Source organism: Loxodonta africana, chromosome 10, assembly GCF_030014295.1.
Source record: "Loxodonta africana isolate mLoxAfr1 chromosome 10, mLoxAfr1.hap2, whole genome shotgun sequence".
Classification (NCBI taxonomy): Eukaryota; Metazoa; Chordata; class Mammalia; order Proboscidea; family Elephantidae; genus Loxodonta; species Loxodonta africana.
This window is the reverse complement of record NC_087351.1, coordinates 119504388-119527072: the sequence shown is the minus strand read 5'-3', so window position 1 is coordinate 119527072 and position 22685 is coordinate 119504388. Positions and strand designations below refer to the sequence as shown.

General features: G+C 42.8%; 1 protein-coding gene across 6 annotated transcripts in view; it reads left to right on the top strand.

The window, feature by feature from the left end:
* LOC104845418 (zinc finger protein 420-like) overlaps positions 1 to 22425 on the top strand; it is a 66838-nt gene extending 44413 nt beyond the window's left edge. For 2 of the 6 annotated variants that reach the window (XM_064293111.1, XM_010588882.3), the window contains exons 3-5: positions 17075 to 17201; positions 18307 to 18457; positions 19320 to 22425. In XM_064293111.1, the coding sequence (XP_064149181.1) occupies positions 17075 to 17201; positions 18307 to 18457; positions 19320 to 22059 (3018 nt within the window). In that variant the 3' untranslated portion in view covers positions 22060 to 22425. Of the gene's footprint in view, positions 1 to 6433; positions 6513 to 17032; positions 17202 to 18306; positions 18458 to 19319 lie in introns of all 6 variants that reach the window. The other 4 variants (XM_064293112.1, XM_064293115.1, XM_064293113.1 and 1 more) reach the window with 4 other exon arrangements.
* Positions 22426 to 22685: the final 260 nt, after the last annotated feature.

Genomic DNA, 22685 nt, shown 5'->3' with positions numbered 1-22685 from the left:
GCTTCTTAAAGTTCCCCTACAATAGAGAGAACTTGTTCACAGTTATTTTATGATTGGGATCCACCCAATTTTTGATACCTATAGTAAGCTTCCTGGAGCTATTGACATTGGAGACTGGAGACCAGGGAGGCCTGATGTTGCCCCACCCTCCCTATTTTTGATTCATGGTAGGAGACAAGATTAGGCCATTCCGATTCATTTACATATGTTTAGATTAGTCTAGGCATTTTGAAAGGCTGTCTACCCAGTAAATACCAAAGCTCTTTAGCAATTTTATAAATGAATCCATCAATTCTTGGCTGGTCTTCCCCCCTCTACCCCCCCACCAGGCTTGTCCTATGCCTCCTTTTGCCCACTCTGGAACTACTAGTTTTACTTTAGGACAAAAGTGTTCCTTTTCCTTAAATAAAACCCATTTCGTATATGTCTAGCTTAAGTTACTTAGAAAGGTTTTGCTTTTAAGATTGACATAAACATAGAGTCTTTCAATGTAGCTACTAAAAATCTAAATTGTTAAGCCAAAGGCAAAGAAGTTCCCTGAATAAACTGAACACTTTGAAGGCCAGCGTAGCAGGGGCAGGGGTTTGGGGACCATGGTTTCAGGGGACATCTAAGTAAATTGGCATAATAAAATCTATTAACAAAACATTCTGCATCCCATTTTGGAGAGTGGCATCTGGGGTCTTAAACACTAGCAAGAGACCGTCTAAGATGCATCAATTGGTCTCAACCCACCTGGATCAAAGGAGAATGAAGAACACCAAAGACACAAGGTAATTACAGGCCCAAGAGACAGAAAGGGCCACGTAAACCAGAGACTACATCATCCTGAGACCAGAAGAACTAGATGGTGCCTGGCTAGAACTGATGACTGCCCTGACAGGGAGCACAACAGAGAACCCCTGAGGGAGCAGGAGAGCAATGGGATCCAGACCCCAAATTCTCATAAAAAGACCAGACTTAATGGGCTCACTGAGACTAGAAGGACCCTGGTGGTCATGGTCCCCAGACTTTCTGTTAGGCCAAGACTGGAACCATTCCCAAAGCCAACTCTTCAGACAGGGATTGCACTGGATTGTGGGATAGAAAAGATACTGGTGAAGAATGAGCTTCTTGGATCAAGTAGACACATGAGACTATGTGGGCAGCTCCTGTCTGGAGGGGAGATGAGAGAGCAGAGGAGGTCAGAAGCTGGCCAAATGGACACGAAAAGAGAGAGTGGAGGGAAGAAGTGTGTTGTCTCATTGGGGGTAAAACAATTAGGAGTATATAGCAAGGCGTATATAAATTTTTGTATGAGAGACTGACTTGATCTGTAAACTTCCACTTAAAGCACAATTTAAAAAAACTAAATCATAAGACAGAGCACAAGGTTTTTCTGGGATGAGGAAAGAACTGAGGTTCTAAGACAGCCTTACAAAAAACAGCAATTCTCAGCCATAGCCTCCAACTGATACGAGGAGATACTTAGACACGAGGCTCTAGACTAGAAGCAAGCTCTCAAAACAGCATGAGACGGGAAGACCACATAAACTTACTGAACAATACCACATAAAACAAAGATAGGAGGATTCTGGTTTCTTAAAGTATGTGTAAATACAAATCCCAAACCAGTGTCTCGGTAGCAGGAGGGAAATCCAGGCTCATTTATCAAAGATTTTAAGCTCTAAGGTTCAAGCTTTTGATTTCCTTCTTTTTAAACTTTATTAATTCTGTTGGCTGTAGACCTAGTCTCCTATTTTAGACCTTAAATATACTAGTTCTTCCAGTTGGAGAGTACTTTAAAGTAGCTACTGATTTTAATTTTAACATTGTGATTCTCTTTTGAAAAACTGTATCTTAAAACAGGTACAGAACTATCGCTTCTCCCTTAAATTTCCTAAAACAGATCAGGGGCTGCCACCTCCCTTAGGAATTTCATAACACAGGTCAGGAGCCGCCACCTCCCCTGAGAATTTCATAACACAGGTCAGGAGCCACCACTTATCCCTGAGAATTTCACAGCACAGGTTAGGAGCTACCACTTCTCCCTGAGAATGCCATAACACAGGTCAGGAGCTGTCACCTCCCCTGAGAATTTCATAACACAGGTCAGGAGTTGCCGCCTCCCCTGAGAATTTCATAACACAGGTCTGGAGCTGTCACCTCCCCCTGAGAATTTGATAACACAGGAGCTACCAATTCTCCCTGAGAATGTTATAACACAGGTCAGGATCCACCACTTCTCCCTGAGAATGTCATAACACAGGTCAGGAGCTGTCATCCCCCTGAAAATTTCATAGCAGGTCAGGAGCTGCCACCTACCCCTGAGAATCTGGCAAAACAGGTAAGGAGCTGCTACCTCCACTTTTGCAAATTTGGTAAAACAGCATTATTTTCCAGGTTTTTCTCTGAGCCACAAAAAGAAACCTAATGAAGAACGCCACGGGGTTTGGGCAGTGTTTTGCTTCGACCAGTGTGTAACTTTGTTGAGCGAGAGTTTACCTAGGGGTGGCAGGCAGCCTGTCTTGCAGCCACCTTATCCTCTCACGGGAGAGTTTCAACGCTTATGATGAGCACCAGCAAAAAATTCAGTCACGGGGCTTTTTACTGATTGACCCGTGCCTGAGTTTTTTGCTTATAGTGGCTCAGAGCTCTCTGAAAATAGAATTACCTCTTTAATGTTTCAAACATCCAAATCCAGACCTAAACTGCAGCTCACCAAGAGTTACTAGATACCACTCTTAAACAATCAAAAAAAAACCTAAGATTCTCCTTAATCAAACCACTGTTTTTTTTTTCAAACAAATATGCTGAACAGAACTTAAGAAAACATGAGGAAAAGAGCAAAAAGAATAAGCACAGGCTGGTTTTCAGAGAGTGCTCACCCTGTCGGTGTGAAAGGGACATGGAGTGCAAATACTTGGGTCCAGAAGATAGGACCTCTCTTTTTGTTGGCGTCTCTGTAGTCCATGTCTCCTTGAGGCCTACTGGATTCATGGTTTTGGAATCCCTTCAGTGACTACACGTTAACTCTTGTAGGATGAAAACACCGCAAAGTTTAGTAAAGCAAAAAGAAAGGTTTATTTGGCAGATATTTAAAGAGGCAAAAGTAGGGAAGGGACAAGCATGCTATCAGAACCACGTCTGCCCTAGCTGCTGTTCCCAGTTCTTAAGGATGCATCTTAGCAGGCTGCATTCCAGGATCCCTTGAACGTTCCCGGTTCTCAGGATACACACACTTACACACACCCACAACCTCATCCTGTGCACCAACTAACAGGAATCTGAGCCAAAATATCCTCAGTAGTCAATTCCTCCCGCTTCTTGGGACCCTTCTGAGGCCTTACCTAGTAGCTACCCTGTTCCCAAATAACCTCAGATCCCTTGTGCCCTCAATGGCTGATTTCTCCCACCTCTTGAGACTCCTGTAAGGCCGTACCTAGGCACTTACCAAGCAATCCAGGTGTGTTTCATGTCTCTCAGAACCATCGTTTGGGTCCTGGGGTGATCTGCTTTCAGAACTGCTCCAAGATATCCAGGAGAAATCTCCTGGTGGCGCCAAACATCACGGCCGGTCTGTTTCCTGGTCTACCTCAGGAACCCAGCAGATGGCTCCTGACTGGCTCGCCAGAAATGTTACCCAGTGGAAACCCCAGGTTCTTACTCAGCATGACTTGTATGGGCCAATAAACAGGAGACTGAGGTGGGAGAACAGGGAAGGCATTTTTGTTTCATTGTACAAGGAAAGGAGTCAGTTGGAGCTGCTGCTGCCAAGACTACTCCCCAAGGGCGGGCAGGCAAGTTACTTTTAAAGGGGTTTACAAGTATGGAGTTCATAGAAGTTATGTCAGCAACACCCTTAATCATAGTACACAGGCACAGTGAGGTTTACATATAGCCTTCAAGCAAAAGCAGGATTCAGATGCAAAGCTGGGGGTGGGGGAAAGAAGCCCAGCAAAGGGAACAGGGTTTTTCAATACAACACTGGGGACTAAGCCAATCAAAGAAAACATAATTTCTAATACAGCACTGTGGGGCTCTGTGTTAGTGTGTCAGGGTTGTATGCTTTCACCATACTTATTCAATCTGTATGCTGAGCAAATAATCCAAGAAGCTGGACTGTATGGAGAACAGGGCATCAGAATTGGTGAAAGTCTCATTATCAACTTGCAATATGCCGATGATTCAAACTTTCTTGCTGAAAGCGATGAGGACTTGAAACACTTACTGATGAAGATCAAAGACTGCAGCCTTCGGTATAGATTACACCTCAACATAAAACAAAAATCCTCACAACTGAACCAATAAACAACATCACGATAAAAGAAAATATTCAGGAGGGACTAGTGTCTGAATACAGACATCATGCTTGGTAGAGGGTTGACAGAAAGGAAGACCCTCAAGGAGATGGACTGACACAGTGGCTGCAACGGTGGGCTCAAGCATAACGACGATTGTGAGGATGGTGCAGGACCCAGCAGTATTTCATTTTTTGTACACAGGGTCGCTATGAGTTGTAACTGACTCAATGGCACCTAAAACATAACAACGTATAAACAAGGAGTGAAGAAACTATGTATAGTTTAAATAACAGGAATTTAAATCCTTGATAATAGACCTTGTCAATTTTTATGGCCTCCCAGTATGTCCCACCTTGATCTCATCTACTTTCTGCCTGGAGATTACTGCTATCTGCATATGAGAAATCTATTATTACCCAGTTTTTATTCAAGAGCGGTTGCAGCAGTACATCGACAGGGAAATACCAGAAAATTCAAGACTTATTCAGAAGAATACATGGAACAATGGGTATCATTGCTGTTGTTGGATGAATCTTGGCCAAAAGCAGAGAATACCAGGAAGATGTTTACCTGTGTTTTATTGACTATGCAGAGGCATTTGACTGTTCGAATAATAAAAGATAATGGATAGCATTGTGAAGAATGAGAATTCCAGAACACTTAACTGTGCTCATGAGGAATCTGTACGTAGACCAAGAAGCAGTAGTTCAGTCAGAGCAAGGGGATACTAAAAAAAATGGTCTAAAATCAAGAAAGGTGTGTGTCAGGGTTGTATCCTTTCACCATACTTATTCAAACTGTATGCTGAGAAAATAATCCCAGAAGCTGGACTGTATGAAAAAGAACTCAGCATCAGGATTGGTGGAAGACTCATTAACAACCTGTGATACACAGATGTCACAACCTTGCTTGCTGAAAGTGAAGAGGACTTGAAGCACTTACGGATGAAGATCAGTGACTACGGCCTTCGTTATGGGTTACACCTCAGCATAAAGAAAACAAAATCCTCCACAATTGGACCCATAAGCAACATCATGATACAGGGAGAAAAGATTGACGTTGTCAGTGATCCACAATCAACGCCCATGGAAACAGCAGTCAGGAAATCAAACAACGTATTGCATTGGGCAAATCTGCTGCAAAAGACATCTTTAAAATGTTAAAAAAAAAAAAAAAAGAAGCAAAGATGTTACTTTGAGGACTAAGGTGCAACTGACTGAAGCCAAGATGTTTTCAATTGCCTCTTATGCATTCAAAAGCCAGAAAATGAATAAAGAAGACTGAAGAATTGATGCCTTTGAATTATGGTGTTGGCGAAGAATATTGCAGGAAGAATGACCAAGTTTCTTGGAAGAAATACAGCCAGGGTGCTCCTTGGAAGCAAGGATGATGAGACTTTGACTCATGTCCTTTGGACATGTTGTCAGGAGGGACCAGTCCCTGGACAAGGACATCATACTTGGTTAAGTAGAGGGTCAGTGAAAAAGAACACAACCCTCGATGAGATGGATTGACGCAATGGCTGCAACATTGGGCTAAACATAGTAACCATTGTGAGGATGGCACAGGACCTGCATTGTTAAGTTCTGTTGTACACGGTCTCGCTATGAGTTGGAATCCATTCAGTGGCCCATAACGACAACAACATAATTTCAGTTAATACTATTTTATTATAGCTTTGACACCAAAAAAAAAAATTTTTTTTTTTAGTGAAGGTTTACATAGCAGTTTAGGTTCCTATTCAACAATTTCTACACAAATTGCTCAGTGACATTGGACACATTCTTTGTTATTCATGAACATTCCTAATATTTCTGTTCTGGTTGTTCCCTTTCTATTAATCTGGTTTCCCTACACCCTTACATTCTTATCTCTTTTTTAAAAAGTAGTTGTTGACTCTTTGGTCTCATATAGTTGATTTTTTTAATGGAGCACAGTGAGGCGATGTTCCTTATTTTGTGAGCCGGTCTGTTGTTTTAGCTAAAAGATGACCTCAGGGGCTAGTTTTGGGTCAAAGTTTAAAGACTATTTCAGGGCAACAGTCTTGGGAAGTTCTCCAGTCTCAACCAGTCCAGTAAGTCTGTTTGCTTTTTGGTTTTGTTTTTTAGGAATTTAACATTCTATTCCACATTTTTCTCCCATTCCATCAGGGTCCATCTATTATAGCTCGGATCAGAATGGCCGGAGTGGTAGCCAGGCACTGTCTTACCTGGTTCTTCCTGTTCTATGGTAGGTGAGGTCGTGCTTCATGTAGACCCTTAGTCCTGTAGACTAGGTTCTTCTTTGAGTCTTTGGTTTCCTTCTTTCTCTTTTGCTCCAGATGAATAGAAACAAATGGTTGTATCTTAGATGGCCACCCTCAAGCTTTTAAGACCCCATACACTAGTCACCAAACTAGGATATAGAACATAAACTTTATGAACTATATGTTGTTGTTGTTGTTGTTGTTAGGTGCCCTCGAGTGGGTTCTGACTCATGGCAACCTTGTGTACAGCAGAATGAAACACCATTGGGTCCTGAGCCATCCTCGCAGTCGTAATTATGCACGAGCCCATTGTTGCAGCCACTGTGTCGGTCCATCTCGTTGACGGTCTTCGTCTTTCGCTGACCCTATGCTTCACCAACCATGATGCCCTTTTCCGGGGACTGGTCCCACCTCATCACATGTCCAAAGTACGTGTGACGAAGTCCTGCCGTCCTTGCTTCTACGGAGCATTCTAACTGTATTCCTTTAAAGACAAACTTCTTAGTTCTTTTGGCATGGCTTCCAGCGTCACAGCAGCACGCAAGCCCTCACAGTATGACGGACAGACAGATGTGTGGGGGTGTGAACTATATATACATATTATGCCAGCTGACCAGATGTCCCACAACACTTTGGTCTTGATTCTTCAAACCCAGGAACAAATCCCATGGAGTGTTTGGTTACACCTAAGAAGTATCCATATATATGACACTGAGTCCTTAATCCATAATCTCTATATTTTTTCATTTTGCCTCTTTTGAGCTTTCTGTAAATTTAATTATAATTGTGTTTGGTTTCTTCCATGACTTGTTTTCCTCAGAATGCTTTTGAGTGTCACATGTTGATGTCTGTAGCTCTAGCCTACTCATGTTGCTATGTATGCATGCTACCACTGTATGAGTGGGCCAGAATCTACTTACCCATTGTAGAGCTTACTTTAGGTTTTCTTTATGTTGAGGTGTAATCCATACTGAAAGCTGTAGTGTGATCTTCTTCAGTAAGTGCTTCAAGTCATCTTCACTTCCATCAAGCAGGGGTGTGTCAGCTGCATATCAAAGGTTGTTAGTGGGTCTTCCTCTAGTCCTGATGCTGCGTTCTTCTTCATATTGTCCAGCTTCTCCGATTATTTGCTCAGCGTACAAATTGAATAAGTATGGTGAAAGAATACACACCTTTCTTGATCTTAAACCATCCAGTATCCCCTTGTTCTGTTCCAGTGACTGCCTCTGCTTGGTCTATGTTCTCATGAGCACAATTAAGTGTTCTGGATTTTCATTATCCTCAGTGTAATGCATAATTTGTTAATGATCCACGCATTCAAATACGTTTGCATAGTCAAGAAAACACAGGTAAACATCCTTCTGGTATTCTCTGGTTTCAGCCATGATCCATCTGACATCAGCAATGGTATCCCTTGTTCCACATCCTCTTCTGAATCCAGCTTCAATTTCTGGCAGTTCCCCGCGGATATAGTGCTGCAACCGCTTATGAATGATCTTCAGCAAAATTTTACTTGTGTAATATTAATGATACTGTTCGATAATTTCCACATTCTTTTGGATGACTTTTCTTTGGAATCGATGCACTTGTGGATATCTCCCAGTCGGTTGGCCAGGTAGCTATCTTCTAAATTTCTTGGCATAGACAAATGTGCACCTCCAGTGCTGCATCTATTTGTTGAAATATATCAGTTGATGTTCCATAAATTCCTGGAGCCTTATCTTCCGCCAGTGCCTTCAGTGCAGCTTGGCCCTCTTCTGTCAGTACCATGAGTTCCTGATCATGTGCTACCTCCTGAAATGGTTGAACGTCACCGAATTCTTTTTGGTACAGTGACTCTGTGTATTCCTTCCATCTTCTTTTGATGCCTCTTGTATCATTTAATATTTTCCCTGTAAAATTCTTAAATATTGCAACTCAAGGCTTAAATTTTTTCTTCAGTTCTTTCAGCATCCCTTTTGGTTTTCTATCTCCAGGTCTTTGCACATGTCATTATAATACTTTACTTTGTCTTTTCAAGGTGCCCTTTGAAATCTTCTGTTCACCTCTATTATTTCATCATTTCTTCCTTTTGCTTTAGCTATTCGACACTCAAGAGGAAGTTTCAGAGTCTCTTCTGACATCCATTTTGGTCTTTTCTTCCTTTCCTGTCTTTTTAATTGACCTTTTGCCCTCATATATGATGTCCTCAATGTCATTGAACAACTCGTCTGTTCTTTGGTCATTAGTGTTCGATGCGTCAAATCTATTATTTAGATGGTCTCTAAGTTCAGGTGAAGTATACTCAAGGTTGTAATTTGGCTCTTGTGGACTTGCTGTAATTTTCCTCAGTTTCAACTTGAACTTGCATATGAGCAGTTGACGGCCTGTTCTACAGTCGGCCCCTGGCCTTGTTCTGACAGATAATACTGAGCTTTTCCATCGTCTCTTTCCACAGATGTAGTCGATTTGATTCCTGTGTATTCCATCTGGTGAGGTCCATGTGTATAGTCGCCGTTTATGTTGCTGAAAAAACGTATTTGCAATGGAGAAGTCAGTGGACTTGCAAAATTCTGTCAGGCAATCTCCAGCGTCGTCTTTATCACTAAGGCCATATTTATCAACTACCATTCCTTTTTCTTGGCTTCCAACTTTCGCATTCCAATCATCAATGATTTTCAATGTGTTTTGATTGCATATTTGATCAGTTTCAGACTACAGAAGTTGGTAAAAATCTTCAATGTCTTCATCTTTGGCCTAAATAATAGTCATATTAACTGGTGTTTCCTGTAGGCATATGGATATTGTCCTATCACTGACGGTGTTGTACTTGGATAGATCTTGAAATGTTCTTTTTGATGATGAATGCAATACCATTCGCCTTCAATATGTCTTTTCCAGCATAGTACACCACATGATTGTCTGATTCAAAATGGCCAGTACCAGTGCATTTCAGCTCACTGATGTCTAGGATATTGATGCTTACGTGGTCCATTTCATTTTTGACAACTTCCAATTTTCCTAGTTTCATACTTCATACATTCCTTGTCATGTTATTGATGGGTGTTTGCGGCTGTTTCTTCTCATTTTCAGTCATGCCACATGAGCAAATTGAGGTCCTGAAAGCTTGACTCCATCACGTCATTGAGGGTCGACTCTACTTTGAGGAAGCAGTTTTTCCCTAGTCATCTTTTGAGTGCCTTCCAACCTGATGGGCTCGTCTTCTGGTGCTCTATCAGATAGTGTTCCGATACTATTCATAGGGTTTTCACTGGCTAATTTTTTCAGAAGTAGACTGCCAGGTCCTAGTCTTAGTCAATAAGCTCCATTGAAACCTGTCCACCAAGGGTGACTCTGCTGGTATTTGAAATACTGGTGGTAAAGCTTCCAGAATCACAGTAACACTCTACCACCACAGTATGACAAACTTCGTTTATTTCAGTCTGTTTGGATGTCATTTAATAATGCTATATAATTTTCTCATTAGACTCTCTTATTAATAGCACTTCTTTTTGATGATTTTTATCCTTACTAAAAATGTGGTATCTTTTTAAAATTAATTTTTCAACTGCTAGGTGCTAGTATGTTCTTGTTGTTAGGTGCCGTCGAGTCGGCTCCGACTCATAGCGACCCCGTGCACAACAGAACGAAACACTGCCCGGTCCTGCGCCATCCTTACAATCGTTGTTATGCTTGAGCTCATTGTTGCAGCCACTGTGTCAATCCACCTCGTTGAGGGTCTTCCTCTTTTCCGCTGACCCTGTACTCTGCCAAGCATGATGTCCTTCTTCAGGGACTGATCCCTCCTGACAGCGTGTCCAAAGTATGTAAAATGCAGTCTTGCCTTCCTGCTGCTAAGGAGCATTCTGGTTGTACTTCTTCCAAGACACATTTGTTCATTCTTTTGGCAGTCCATGGTATATTCAATATTCTTCGCCAACCCCCCAATTCAAAGGCGTCAACTCTTCTTCGGTCTTCCTTATTCATTGTACAGCTTTCACATGCATATGATGCGATTGAAAATACCCTGGCTTGGGTCAGGCGCACCTTAGTCTTCAGGGTGACATCTTTGCTTTTCAACACTTTAAAGAGGTCCTTTGCAGCAGATTTGCCAAATGCAATGCGTCTTTTAATTTCTTGACTGCTGCTTCCATGGCTGTTGATTGTGGATCCAAGAAAAATGAAATCCTTGACAACTTCAATCTTTTCTCCATTTTATCATGATGTTGCTCATTAGTCTAGTTGTGAGGATTTTTATTTTCTTTATGTTGAGGTCTAATCCATACTAAAGGCTGTGGTCTTTGATCTTCATTGGTAAGTGCTTCAAGTCCTCTTCACTTTCAGCAAGCAAGGTTGTGTCATCTGCATAACACAGGTTGTCAATGAGTCTTCCTCCAATCCTGATGCCCCGTTCTTCTTCATATAGTCCAGCTTCTCGGATTATTTGTTCAGCATACAGATTAAATAGGTATGGTGAAAGAATACAACCCTGACGCACACCTTTCCTGACTTTAAACCTATCAGTATCCCCTTGTTCTTTCGGAACAATTGCCTCTTGATCTATGTAAAGGTTCCTCATGAGCACAATTAAGTGTTCTGGAATTCCCATTCTTCACAGTGTTATCCATAGTTTGTTATGATCCACACAGTCAAATGCCTTTGCATAGTCCATAAAACACAGGTAAACATCCTTCTGGTATTCTCTGCGCTCAGCCAGGATCCATCTGACATCAGCAATGATATCTCTGGTTCCACGTCCTCTTCTGAAACCAGCCTGAATTTCTGGCAGTTCCCTGTCGATATACTGCTGCAGCCATTTTTGAATGATCTTCAGCAAAATTTTGCTTGCATATGATATTCATGATATTGTTCTATAATTTCCACATTCGGTTGGATCACGTTTCTTGAGAATAGGCATAAATATGGATCTCTTCCAGTCAGTTGGCCAGGAAGCTGTCTTCCGTATTTCTTGGCATAGTAGAGTGAGCACCTCCAGCACTGCATCTGTTTATTGAAACATCTCAATTGATATTCCGTCAATTCCCGGAGCCTTGTTTTTCGCCAGTGCCTTCAGAGCAGCTTGGACTTCTTCCTTCAGTACCATCAGTTCCTGATCATATGCCACCTCTTGAAATGGTTGAATATCAACTAATTCTTTTTGGTATAATGACTCTGTGTATTCCTTCCGTCTTCTTTTGATGCTTCCTGTGTTTTTCAGTATTTTCCCCATGGAATCCTTCACTATTGCAACTCGAGGCCTGAATTTTTTCTTCAGTTCTTTCAGCTAGAGAAATGCCGAGCGTGTTCTTCCCTTTTGGTTTTCCATCTCCAACTCTTTGCACATGTTATTATAATGCTTTACTTTGTCTTCTCAAGAGGCCCTTTGAAATCTTCTGTTCAGTTCTTTTACTTCATCATTGGTGCTAGTATATATAAATGAAATATTTAAAATAAAGTTCACCTTCATATTTATTTTGTTATCTGAATATTCTCAGTACTAAAATCATCTGTACCATCTTTAAGAGTTCTACATATGCAATTATTTAACCTAAATACATAGGTTGATGTGGTTTTTGTTAATCTTTGACATTCTTCTTTACTTTTTTTCTTCCTTTTTCTTTTTGGTATGTGTCAGCTACAACCTCTAGGATAATGTTGAGTAGGAATGGAATAATGGATACCCTTGTTTTTTATATGCTTTTACTAGAAAAATGTCGATGTCTTCAATATGTATGTTCTTTGATGTCCATTTTTTGTATATGCCAATTTTCATCATTTGTTGTCTGATAATGGCCATAACCTTATAACTTATCTCCTAGCTTTTACATGTGCCCCCACACAGGGTTCTTTAAATTCTTTAAAAACTGTTTGATCAAAGGCGTAAAATTGCAGTGCATTTTACTCAGATTAGAAGCCGGTGACTTTTCAGAAGCCAGCATGATCCCTGGAACCTGATATGCCCACTGGTTCCGATGCCCTCTCCAAATTCCTCTACTGTTACTCTCCAGCATCTCTTCTGCTCTGGTCATGTTGGGGCTTGGGGTCTCCCTAAAACATACCAGGCACACTCCCACCTTCTGGCCTGTGCTGGTGTTTCCTCCTCCTAGAATAGTCTCTTCTCAGCTATTCTTTGGGCGATTCCCTCACATCTTTCAAGTCTTAGATCATTCTTTCCAATGAATTCAGTTAATTATGCTGTTGAGACCATAGAGCACCTCACATAAGCACTCTGCTCCTGGGCTTCTGCACTGGACTGATTCTCTGTGTTTGCCTGTGGTCCCTCCAGTTTGGGGGGCAGTGGCTTGCCCTGTGACCTCAATAGCCTAATTTGAATTCATTGAAAGAATGCCCTGTGACCCCTGAATAGCCTAATTAATACTGCTACTGGCTTTGTCAGGGCTGTCAGTACTCCGCATTCCAGCAATTAGGTCTCGACAGTTAGTGAACCTGTGCCCTTGGGCAGTGACTTCACCAGTGCTTCTCTGCTTCTCGCCTCCCCACTGTGGTGAGACAGGAAGCCTGCAGGAGGCTAAGGATGGATATTCCACTACTCCAGGTTTGTTAGGCTGGGGTAAAAGTTTTGCTTGAGCGCAGGGGTGTGAAGCAGAAGAGAATGCTCTGGGTGAGTTTCAAAAAGGCTGCTTTTCCTCCAGCCCCTACTGGCAGCACAGGGGCATTTTTCTCTGATCTTCACACTGAAGACCTGGTAGGGTTCATGGAGATAAAATTCACAAAACTCTGTAAGTCCCCCTAAGATGGCCCCCTGGCATATTTAACCCCGAAGCTTGTCTACACCAAGCCTCCAGCAATTCCTCAGCTTTCCTTCTCTGGTCCAGATCCTAGCAGTGGTTTCTGCTCTGGAGCTCCTGCCCTAGAATGATTCTCTCTGTCTCCCTATGTGTCCCCTCAGTTTTGGGGGTGTAATTGAACACCTCTCGAGTTCTTGTCCTGTCCTATTAGCCAATTGAAATAAGATGGACATCAGTTGAAAGAGAAGGAGAAAGCAGCAAGTTTATTATCTGCACAGATAAGGAGCAACTTGGGGTCCAGCGACCAACTTGGGGACTTGGGAGTCTTTTATGGGGAGACTGATTCCAGGTCTTACAGCTCAGTCCCCCACAGCCCACCCATTCTTGGAATTCCCCTCCCCTGTCCAAGTTTGGGAGTCCAGCTCTCGAGTTGTCTTGAGCCGGGTGTACTGGTGGATGGACCTCTGGCTCCAGAATGGGCTCCAGGTGCAACGGTGGGCTGGTGGGTGGACTTCTGGGTCCAGAACGGGCTCCGGGTACAACGGTGGGGTGGTGGATGGACCTCTGGCTCCAGAATGGGCTCCAGGTGCAACGGTGGGCTGGTGGATGGACCTCTGGCTCCAGAATGGGCTCCAGGTGCAACGGTGGGCTGGTGGATGGACCTCTGGCTCCAGAATGGGCTCCAGGTGCAACGGTGGGCTGGTGGATGTACCGCTGGCTCCAGAACGGGCTCCGGGTGCAACGGTGGGCTGGTGGGTGGACTTCTGGGTCCAGAACGGGCTCCGGGTACAACGGTGGGGTGGTGGGTGGACCTCTGGGTCCGGAACGGGCTCCAGGTACAACGGTGGGCTGTCGGGTGGACCTCTGGCTCCAGAATGGGCTCCGAGTGCAACGGTGGGCTGGTAGATGTGCTCCCTCAGGAGTAGGGGAGTTCCCAGGTCAGGTTCCGGGCAGACTGCGTGGTTCCCAGGTCAGGTTCCGGGCAGGCCTGGGAGGTTCCCAGGTCAGGCTCCGGGCAGGCCTGGGAGGTTCCCAGGTCAGGCTCCGGGCAGGCATGGGAGGTTTCCAGGTCAGGCTCGGGGCAGGTGTGGGAGGTTCCCAGGTCAGGTTCCAGGCTGGCGTGGGTGGCCAGTTGGAGCTGGTTCTCAAGGTGCAGGCTTCTGGCCTGGAACATGTTGCTAAGAAAATGTTGCCTAGGGCATATCAGAGGTTAGTCATGAAGAACAGTAAGTTGCTAATGACCTTTTCACTTTGTGAATAACCAGAGTATCCTCCCTTTCCCATGTGTGAAGGTCAATGGTGGTCTTTGACTCATGTGCCTCTACATTGGGAGTTGTTGAAGTCAACGAGCATATGAAATTTGTTTTCAGAATTATCACAGAGCTCTTCAAAGTTTTTAGAATTGAAAGTATGGTTTTTTTTCCCTTAACATCCAGGTTTCGCTTGCTAGTATTTCCTAAAATGATTATTTTGCTTTCCCTGAACTAACTCACTGAAGATAAGTGCTTGTGTCACTGCTTCTCCCCTGAGTGTGCTGCACTTTTCATAGAACTTACACCACGTGACGTTATGTCATTGTTGTTAGTTACTGTGGAGTCAGTTTCAGCCAGTAGAGACCCTATGTGTGCAGAGTAGAACTGCTCCATAGGGTTAAGGCTGTGACCTCTCAGAGCAGATTGCCTGGCCTGTCTTCAGAGGAACCTCTGGGTGGCTTTGAACTGCTAGTCTTTTGACTAGCTATAAAACGCTTAACTGTTTGTGCCACCTGGGGGACTTGACATCTTTCATTTATTTACTGCCTGCACCCAAAAAAGTTATGATCTATGTGCGTCCTGATTTTTTCTGTTTTGTTCAGTACTGTATCTGCTTTGCCCATGTCAATATTACTAAATCAATGTTAATAAATGAAAGAGCCAGATGTAAGAGCCTGAAGGGACGCTGTCTTGCCTGAGACATGGGCTTTGCCAGAAGGAGATCCAGGTTGTCTGAATTGAATGGAACATTTTCTTTGTTTCCTCTCCCTACTACCCAGCAGGGCTCAGATCATCCTTGTAACTGAGGATTAACAGCCAGAATACCGAGCGCATTGTAGGTGTATGCACAGAAATGTATCTGTCAGGAGTTTAGTCTTAGACACATTGACCTGCATTCTGACCCTGGCTCAGCAAGGTACCACTCGGTCAACACTGAGCATGTGATCAATTGATTATAACTTCCCTCAGCTGTGACCTGTTTGAAGCAGTATTGGCTTAGGAGAGGCATGAGGAATAAATGAGCCAGTGTGTCGAAAGCATTTTTCAAATCCCTTCAGATATTGGAGTTACTCAATAAATGCAACATTTCTTATCATTAATGTATTGTAGGGCTGGAAGTTAGGGTTTTTGATGGCCTTTAAATATGTAACCTGGCCCACTGCAGTGGAGAGTTTTGATTGTGGCACTGGATCAAAGTTTGCTGTGACGGTATAATACCAGGATTGATTAGGAATGACCTTGACAGCTCCCTTCACCCCACAGTCTTTCTGTTCTTCAGCTGATGGGCTGTTCAGTGAACTGTTGGCATCAGAAGTGCAGGGTGGCAGTGTTATGTCTCCTAACTAAATGTGGAAATCAAAGGGTTGGTGCTGTTCCACAGTGTCAGTCCTACAGCCCAGAGCATGCCAGTGGTCAGGGTTTAGGTAGTCATGCTTGTGTGCCTTCCAAGGGCTACAAAAGTGAGAAAATTTTGGAGTGGAGAATCTAGAGGGTTGGTGTGTAAGGCTTTCTTTCCTAGGATATACGAGCAGTTTAATAGCTGAATCCCCTGCACTTCAGTGAACTTACTAGAAAGTGAGAATCTTAACCTCGTGTTCACAGTCAGCAAACACAAGGGTCTGCTGTTCTGGTTCTTCAGAGATTGGGCTCTGTGTCATCTTGTAACATTAGTGTGTGTTCGTGTGGGTGCCTGGGTGTCTGTCTGTTGAGGGAACAGTCACTAATAATTGCTCTGCAGTAGCTTTGGGTCTCAAAGTTTGAAAATTGTGATGATATCTGGATTATCTTGTTTCCTGTCTCTCACCTGAGCTCTGTTTGCCTTTTCAGTACCCTTGCCTGTCTCCATGAAGGGACAGAGTGCATGACAGCGCAGCTATAGAGTTACTGAAAAGTAGATGACAGACATGTAAAAATTCATAATTCCCCAAAATAATACTCTCTATTCAGTAGGTGGTCCTGTCAGCTCTTGATCACCTGGAGTTCTTTAAGAAAAGCTCAGGGCCTTGGCTTTCTGGTTTGGTCAGGCCACTGGTCCCTCCCATGGCTGGTGAGGGGCCAGAGGAAAAACCTCCAGTCCTGCAGTGTTTCCCAATTGTTAATATCTCATCCTGCTTTCACCCCATGCTTCATGTTTTCTTAAATATCCTGGTGGGTCCTGTGCAAGGAGGCAAACTTTTTTTTTTCCCCACAACTAAGAGACGATCTGAATGTGGGAATAAGGCTTTCATTGTAGAGCTTTTCTCTGATTTATGCTGTGTGTTCTGACTGTTGTAGACCATAAAGGTAGAGAGGAATCAGACTCCAGTCAAATTGGAGAGATAAGTCCATTGTGTTGGAAGTATTGTTAAGTGCCTGAGACAGCATGCAGTCAGTGAGGAAGTGAATGCAGACAGTGAAGGGATGAGACTGATGGCTGAACCCTAGATTAGGTCTTAGTAGAACACAGAGCCCTGTGTCAAATCCCCATGAAATCTCAGTTCCCCAGAATTGTCAGCCTCACCTTTCATTTCACACACTTTGTAGTGCATGGTACCTTGCTGAACCAGAATATGTGGGACATTTTAGGACTCAGTGACTGGTGAGGATGTGGCTGTGGACTTTACCCAGGAAGAGTGGGCACTGCTGGATCTTTCTCAGAGGAAACTCTACAAAGATGTGATGATGGAAACCTTCAGAAACCTGGCCTCAGTAGGTATGGATGGCTTGATTTTCCTTTAAATTTATTCTTAATGACCAAATATGTCATATCATCGATATTACACAAATACGTGGGCCAAGGAATGAGAATACATTGCTAAATAAGACAATATAATCATTTGCTCCCTGGAGCATGCACATCCTGGCTTCCTCACAAATACAAAGCTTTGTGTGTTAAACTGACTTCTCATTTCAATTTTGGTTAAAAGTCTTAAGGCCCTTTAAATGTTGTAAGTGTGAGCATTGATTTCCGGGGTTTCTTTGGTTAACAGAAGAGAATATTTGTGGTCCGGAACCTTGTAAACAGCCTTACTGTGTTTATTACAAGTTTGACATGATTTTGCTACTAGTAAATTCATACCCACCCATCTCCAGAGACCCTGAAGACCAAAGTGTTGGCTCAGTGTCAGGGAAGTGTTAATTGCTCTTCCCTGTCTTCCCCCATGATATACCTTTCTCCATGAGCACCAACGCAGCTGCACCTGTGTGTTCTCCCAGAGTAGCTAGAGGAAGACCTAAGTGCTCATTGCGCTGCCCTGTCTTAGGTCATGGTATGCCTTTCTCCATGAGCACCATGTCAGCTGCACCCATGTGTTCTCCCAGAGTAGCAAGAGGAAGACCTGAAGAGAGTGGCACTCATCCAGGGCCACTGTTTCAGGGCACCAGGAGGCAAGAATCCTTTGAAGGACCAGGCCTGCATGGAGGGAATGAGATTTGAATAAATCAGTTAGAAAAAGCCTCTTTGGGGTTGAGGAGTATTGTACTTCACAGATACTTGAGCTTACTTTTCTGACTTCCCTCAACCCTGACACATCTGTATTCATGGAGGAAGACTGGCCCCTTTTCCTCTTTTAGTGTTCCGTGTGCACTGTGTTCAGTACCTCTCTACTCTGTTCATCTGATTACACCCCATTTATGTCACCGTCACTCTCTATCGTCATGGAAGTACTTCCTAGAAAATTGCTTTTTGACCATTGCGAATGTACTGAAACACCAAAATGTGTTAAAGTCTTTCTTGTCTCACAGCTAACTTTTCCCTCTGAGTAATTTCATTCCTTTTTGTTTCATGTTGTGAACCTCAACTTAAATCTTTGGGTCAGTTTCTCGAAACATTAATGATGGAGAAAAGCTATCCAGTGAAAATAGGATAGTACGATTCATGAAAAATGACACCTGGTCCTTCATGGTAGGAGAAATCTGTGAATTGCATGGCATTGAAGATCAGGATAACAACCAGAAAACACATGTGAGGTGAGTGTCATTCACTCGAGAGTCAGCAGTGCTTCAGGAGAGAGGCTTAAGGTATCATGGTATTAAAATATTTATGAGGAGCCCAGGTGGCACAAATAGTTAAGCACTGGACTGCTAACCAAAAAATTGGTAATTTGAACCTACCCAGTGGCTCCGTGAGAGAAGTACCTGGCAATCTGCTCCTGTAATAATTATAGCCAAGAAAATCCTGTGTGTGTGTGGGTATAAACTAAATGCTGTTGAGTCAATTCTGACTCATAGCAACTCTACAGGGCAGAGTAGAACTGCCCTATAGGGTTTCCATCTTTATGAAAGCAGACTGCCACATCTTTCTCGAGTCTGTTCCAACTCGTGGCAGTGCTGCTGGGTTGGTTTTAACCACCAGCCTTTAGGTTCTAGTCGAGCACAAACTCTTTGTGCCATCCAGGTATCTTATAAACCCAAAAACCAAACCCATTGCTGTCGAGTTGATTCCAATTCATAGCTACCCCATAGGACAGAGTAGAACTGCCCCATAGGGTTTCCAAGGAGCAGCTGGTGGGTTTGAACTGTCAGCCTTTTGGGTAGCAGCCAAGTTCTTAACCACTGTGCCACCAAGGCTCCAGGTGCCTGCTCAAATGCTGTGTGTACACACAACTTTCGCAGTATAGCATTTTCATCAGTGTGAGTCAGGTATTGGATATTTGAAACGTATTTCACTTATATACATTGCAGAAGGTCCCATATTTTAGAAATACAGTGAAAATAACGGTAGCATCTCTGCCAGATGATTTAGTCTATGAAACATGAGACAATTCAGGGCAAAAAAGTGCATGATTACTGTATGTGGTAATGGTGAAATGGTAACATTTGTATCCAACAGTGTGCTGCCTATTTTTAACAGACAGCGTGTGATAGAGAACCTCTGTGTAAGTAATGAAGACAATCAGTGTGGACAGACCTTCAGCCAGATTCCAAATCTTTCTGTGCTCAATAGAACTCCCATGGAAGCATATTCTTCTGAATTCCTTGAGTGTGGACAATCTTTGACGGATCATGAATCATTTAAGCACCCTATCAGATCTCACTCTGGATGCAATGCCTCTCAGCCTAAGGAATGTGGAGAAGCCTGCAGTTGTCCCTCTTACCTCAGCACTCCTGTGAGAATTCTTACTGGAGAGAAGCCCTATGAATGTAAGAAATTTGGGAAAGCCTTTTGTCAGTCTTCAGACCTCATACATATGAGAACTCACAGTGGAGACAGGCTTTATAAATGTAAGGAATGTGGCAAAGCCTGTCATCATTCCTCACACCTCACTAGACATACGAGTACACATAGTGGAGAGAGGCCTTATCAGTGTAAGGAATGTGGGAAAGCTTTCAGTTGGCCATCAAATACCACTACACATGTAAGAGCTCACAGTAGAGAGAAGCCTTATGAATGTAAGGAATGTGGGAAAGCCTTTAGTGTCTTCTCAGACTTAACTAAACATATGAGAATTCACAATGGGGAGAGGCCTTATGAATGTAAGGAATGTGGCAAAGCCTTTACTTTCTCTTTAAGCTTCACTAACCATATGAGAATTCACAATGGGAAGAGGCCTTATGAATGTAAAGAATGTGGCAAAGCCTTTTGTCATTCCTCACACCTCACTACATGTATGAGTACTCACAGTGGAGAGAGGCCTTATGAATGTAAGGAATGTGACAAATTCTTCAGTAGCTCCTCAGACTTAACTAAACATATAAGAATTCACAATGGGGAGAAGCCCTATGAATGTAAGGAATGTGGCAAAGCCTTGAGTTGCTCTTCAAGCTTCACTAAACATATGAGAATTCATAATGGAGAGAGGCCTTATGAATGTAAAGAATGTGGGAAAGCCTTTAGTTGGCCATCAATCCTCACTACACATATAAGAACTCACAGTGGAGAGAAGCCTTATGAATGTAAAGAATGTGGGAGAGCCTTTAGTTGCTCTTCAAGCTTCACTAAACATATGAGAATTCACAGTGGAGAGAAGCCTTATGAGTGTAAGGAATGTGGCAAATCCTTTAGTTCCTCCTCAAACTTAACTAAACATATGAGAATTCACAATGGGGAGAGGCCTTATAGATGTAAGGAATGTGGCAAAGCTTTTCGTCATTCCTCAGACCTCACTACACATATGAGAATTCACAATGGAGAGAGGCCTTATGAATGTAAGGAATGTGGGAAAGGCTTTACTTGGCCATCACACCTCACTGCCCATATAAGAACTCACAGTGGAGAGAGGCCTTATGAATGTAAGGAATGTGGCAAATCATTTAGTTGCTCCTCAAACTTAACTAAACATATGAGAATTCACAATGGGGAAAGGCCTTATGAATGTAAGGAATGTGGCAAAGCCTTTTGTCATTTCTCAGACCTCACTACACATATGAGAATTCACAGTGGAGAGAGGCCTTATGAATGTAAGGAATGTGGGAAAGCCTTCAGTTGGCCGTCACACCTCACTAAACATACAAGAATTCACAGTAGAGAGAGGCCTTATGAATGTAAGGAATGTGGAAAAGCCTGTCGTAATTCCTCACACCTCACTAGACATATGAGTACTCATGGTGGAGAGAGGCCTTATAAATGTAAAGAATGTGGAAAAGCCTTTAGTTGGCCATCAATCCTCACTACACATACAAGAACTCACAGTGGAGAGAAGCCTTATGAGTGTAAGGAATGTGGGAAAGCCTTTAGTTGCTCTTCAAGCTTCACTAAACATATGAGAATTCACAGTGGAGAGAAGCCTTATGAGTGTAAGGAATGTGGCAAATCCTTTAGTTCCTCCTCAAACTTAACTAAACATATGAGAATTCACAATGGGGAGAGGCCTTATGAATGTAAGGAATGTGGCAAAGCCTTTCGTCATTCCTCAGACCTCACTGCACATACGAGAATTCATGGTGGAGAGAGGCCTTATGAATGTAAGGAATGTGGGAAAGCCTTTACGTGGCCATCACACCTCACTGCACATATAAGAACTCACAGTGGAGAGAGGCCTTATGAATGTAAGGAATGTGGCAAATCATTTAGTTGCTCCTCAAACTTAACTAAACATATGAGAATTCATAGTGGGGAGAGGCCTTATGAATGTAAGGAATGTGGGAAAACCTTTTGTCACTCCTCAGACCTCACTACACATACGAGATTTCACAGTGGAGAGAGGCTTTATGAATGTAAGGAATGTGGGAAAGCCTTCAGTTGGCCATCACACCTCACTAAACATATAAGAATTCACACTGGAGAGAGGCCTTATGAATGTAAGGAATGTGGCAAGTTGTTTAGTTGCTCCTCACACCTCACTACACATATGAGTACTCACAGTGGAGAGGGGCCTTATCGATGTAAAGAATGTGACAAAGCCTTTAGTTGCTCCTCACACCTCACTACACATATGAGCACTCACAGTGGAGAGAGGCCTTATGAATGTAGGAAATGTGGCAAAGCCTTTAGATGCTCCTCATACTTAACTAGCCATATGAGTACTCACAGTGGAGAGAGGCCTTATGAATGTAAGGTATGTGGCAAAGCCTTTCGTCGTTCTTCACACCTCACTAGACATATGAGAACTCACAGTGGAGGGAGGCCTTAAGAATTAGTTCATTCATAGTGCTGTGATTTCAAACAGCAAATTTCTGAAAGTCTCTGATTAGAGAACAAAGTTTCTCAGTGACTAAGAGAACAACAGAAACTCATACAAAGCGCCATTAGAGCTACTTTGTTTCTTTGGATAAAATAACTGTTTTCATGGTAACTATTTTTGTCTTTATTAGTGTTCATTTATCCAGTTCCATGAACAGCTGGACAGATATTTACTTCCTCAGTCCATATTGAATTTTACCTTCTTTGGGTATTAGAAATAAGGCTGCAGTGAGTAGCTTGAGCATATGTGGTATTGTGTTTTTTAATGTTTTTAATTGATGTTAATTTGCATGCAATAAAATGCACTGATCTTGTATTTGGATTGAGGTTTTGTTTTGTTTTCATGTATAAAGTCTTCTATTCTAGCTGTCCCCACTGTAAAGTATTTTGCCATTTGTAATTAGTAAATTTCTCGTAGGGAGGTACTTTGAGACTATACAAATTTCTGTTTTTCATCTTTTGTCACTAATTTTAGATTCACTGATAATTATTACCTGCAACCATTATTACTGTGGTGTTTACCAAATGGTGATTTTTCTCTTCCAAGCATTCATTCTAGACTTATTAATTGGAATT